At 57.4% G+C, this 2,557-nt stretch overlaps 1 gene segment (V, D, J or C); it reads left to right on the top strand.

Moving 5' to 3' along the window:
- The first annotated feature begins 1,228 nt into the window (after positions 1–1,228).
- Positions 1,229–2,557, top strand: part of LOC102420763 — a 4,832-nt gene continuing 3,503 nt past the window's right edge. Inside the window, 2 exon segments of the V gene segment in view lie at positions 1,229–1,274; positions 1,385–1,716. Of these exon segments, the coding sequence occupies positions 1,229–1,274; positions 1,385–1,716 (378 nt within the window).

Below are 2,557 nucleotides of genomic sequence, written 5' to 3'. Positions count from 1 at the left end.
TTCAGAGAGGATGGGAGAGGGAGAGGGAGAAACATCAATGATGAGAAAGAATCATGGATCAGCTGTCTCCTGTCTTACCCCTACTGGGGATGGAGCCTGCAACCTAGGCATGTGCCCTGATCAGAAATCAAACCATGACCTCCTGGTTCAAAGCTTGATGCTCAACCACGGAGCCACGCCGGCCTGGCCATGCATGCATTTGAAGCTGGCTGAGTGCTGACTAATATATAAAGTTATTAAATGAAGCCCTAGCACAGCAATTATAAACTTTAACCACATTTTTGCTCAGCGCGTCCTGCATGTTCCCCTTTTCCTCTCAGAGAAATGCCAACATCTGACTATGCGTTGAGAAGAGATCCCAGGAGTGACCACAGCCCACGGCTCATGGAGAACGATGGTGTCAGGAGGAGGAAATATGGACAGAAAATAACAGTGACCCCTGACCCCGGACGAGGACAGCCCACGAGGGCTTCCTCCCCGCCCCTGCCCAGCCCTGGAGAAGGGCCCCTTTCTCCTCGGGGCCCTGGGTCCACGGGAAGGAGGCCTCCCGCCACCAGGAGTGAATCCCACACAAGACAGAACCGAGTCCCACACAGAAGGGGACGCGCCCCCACGGGGCTGTCCCTGCTCTGGCCCTGACCTGAGCCCTGGCCCTGGTCTAAGAGTTGGTGCAGGAGATGCCACTTGAGTCCTGACCACGGACCAGCCCTGGGAGCTGTGGTCAGACTCCCCCTGAGGACGCTGAGTAGAGACTGAAGGTGCCCCGAGGTGAGGGGAGGCCATAGAGGGGACCCTGGCCTGGCCCTAGGGCAGGGGCAGTGTGCAGAGCAGTGGGAAGGCAGAGGTGGCCTCTCATGGGTTCTGGCCCCCATGTCACTCAATGGTGTGTCTGGGCCTGGACACTAGAGGGCGCTGGGGGTTTGCTCATGAGGATCTGGGTGCTCAGAGCTGGGACCAGCCCCTGACAAAGCCCAGGACCCTCTGCTCAGGGCTGTCAGCTGGGACTTCCCCAAACCTGGGCCCACACAGCCCCTCCCCCGACCACATCAATGGCCATCCTCAGGCAGAGGGCCCTGCCCAGGGCCCAGGGAGGGATCAAATAGATGGGGTCTCATTTGCATAACAGGACCCTCCCTCCTGCAGACTATGAAGAGGAGAGGGGAGAGGTGTGGGGAGCTCTGCTTCAGCTGTGGGGCCTCAGGAGCAGGACTCAGGGATGACCTCCACCATGGCCTGGGCCCCTCTCCTCCTCACCCTCCTGGCTCACTGCACAGGTGACTGGATGAGGGGACGGGGAAGGGGCCTTGGGAAGACACACGGGCCCTGCTTCCTCCTCTTGTCTCTAGACCCAGACTCACCATCTCTGTGTCTCCCCCTCTTGCAGGATCCTGGGCCCAGTCTGTGCTGACTCAGCCATCCTCAGTGTCGGGGTCCCCGGGACAGAGGGTCACCATCTCCTGCACTGGAAGCAGCTCCAACGTTGGGCTTGGTTATGTGCACTGGTACCAGCAGCTCCCAGGAAAGGCCCCCAAACTCCTCATCTATGATAGTAGCAAACGACCCTCAGGGGTCCCTGATCGATTCTCTGGCTCCAGGTCTGGCAACTCGGCCTCCCTGACCATCACGGGGCTGCAGGCTGAGGACGAGGCCGACTATTACTGCTCAGCATGGGACAGCAGTCTCAGTGGTGCCACAGTGCTCCAGGCCTGTGGGGAAGTGAGACAAAAACCCTTCTCATCTGTGAGGTGGTGAGATCTCCAGCAGCTGCTGTTCAACTATGAAGCCAGAGGTCATGGTTTGGGAGAGACCACCAAGATGGCAGCATAGGTAAACACTGGAGACTGCTGCCGCAAACAACCACTTCAAAAATACAACTAAAAGACGGAATGGACATCACCCAGAACCACAGGAAGGCTGGCTGAGGAGAGACTCTTCAACTAGAAGGAAAGACAACAGCATACCGAGGCTCAGAGGAGGCGCAGTGTGGAAAATTTAAAGGTGCGGAGGTGCGAGCGCAAAGCGGGCTGCTGACTGAGGGTGCGGTTGTCGTTTTCAATCAGGAGGGAGTCTCAGACTCTGAGCTCCAGATCCGGGTGAGCCTCTAGGGACTCAGACTCAAACGGGAGAAGCGGGATTGTCTAGCATCAGTTGGAACGTGAGGGCAGCTTTCTCTCCGAGGTCTGCAGCGGTTGCCGGGGTTCTGAGAAGCAGAGCCTCTGGGAACGGGACTGAGAGCAGCCATAACTGCTCCCTCCGCCCGCGCTGTTGATCCCGTGCAACCCGCCCCGCCCAAGCCCTGCGCAGAGCCATTTGCCAGATCGCCTCAGGCAAAGGCTAGATTAGCACCTCCCCAGAGGACAGAAGTTTTCCGGGCAGTCACAGCTGATTCTCACAGCCAGTCGGCCTGGTGGTCAAATCCCTCTAGTATTAACTACAACAATCAAGGCTTAACTAGAACAAGACTGCGCACAAAGACCACAAGGGGGTGCACCAAGAAAGCATAAAAAATGCGGAGACAAAAAAAATGACAGAAATGGAGGATATGGAGCTAAAAATC

This window comes from Myotis lucifugus, unplaced genomic scaffold (genome assembly GCF_000147115.1).
Source record: "Myotis lucifugus unplaced genomic scaffold, Myoluc2.0 scaffold_2316, whole genome shotgun sequence".
NCBI lineage: Eukaryota > Metazoa > Chordata > Mammalia > Chiroptera > Vespertilionidae > Myotis > Myotis lucifugus.
This window is presented reverse-complemented; position numbering and strand designations above follow the sequence as displayed.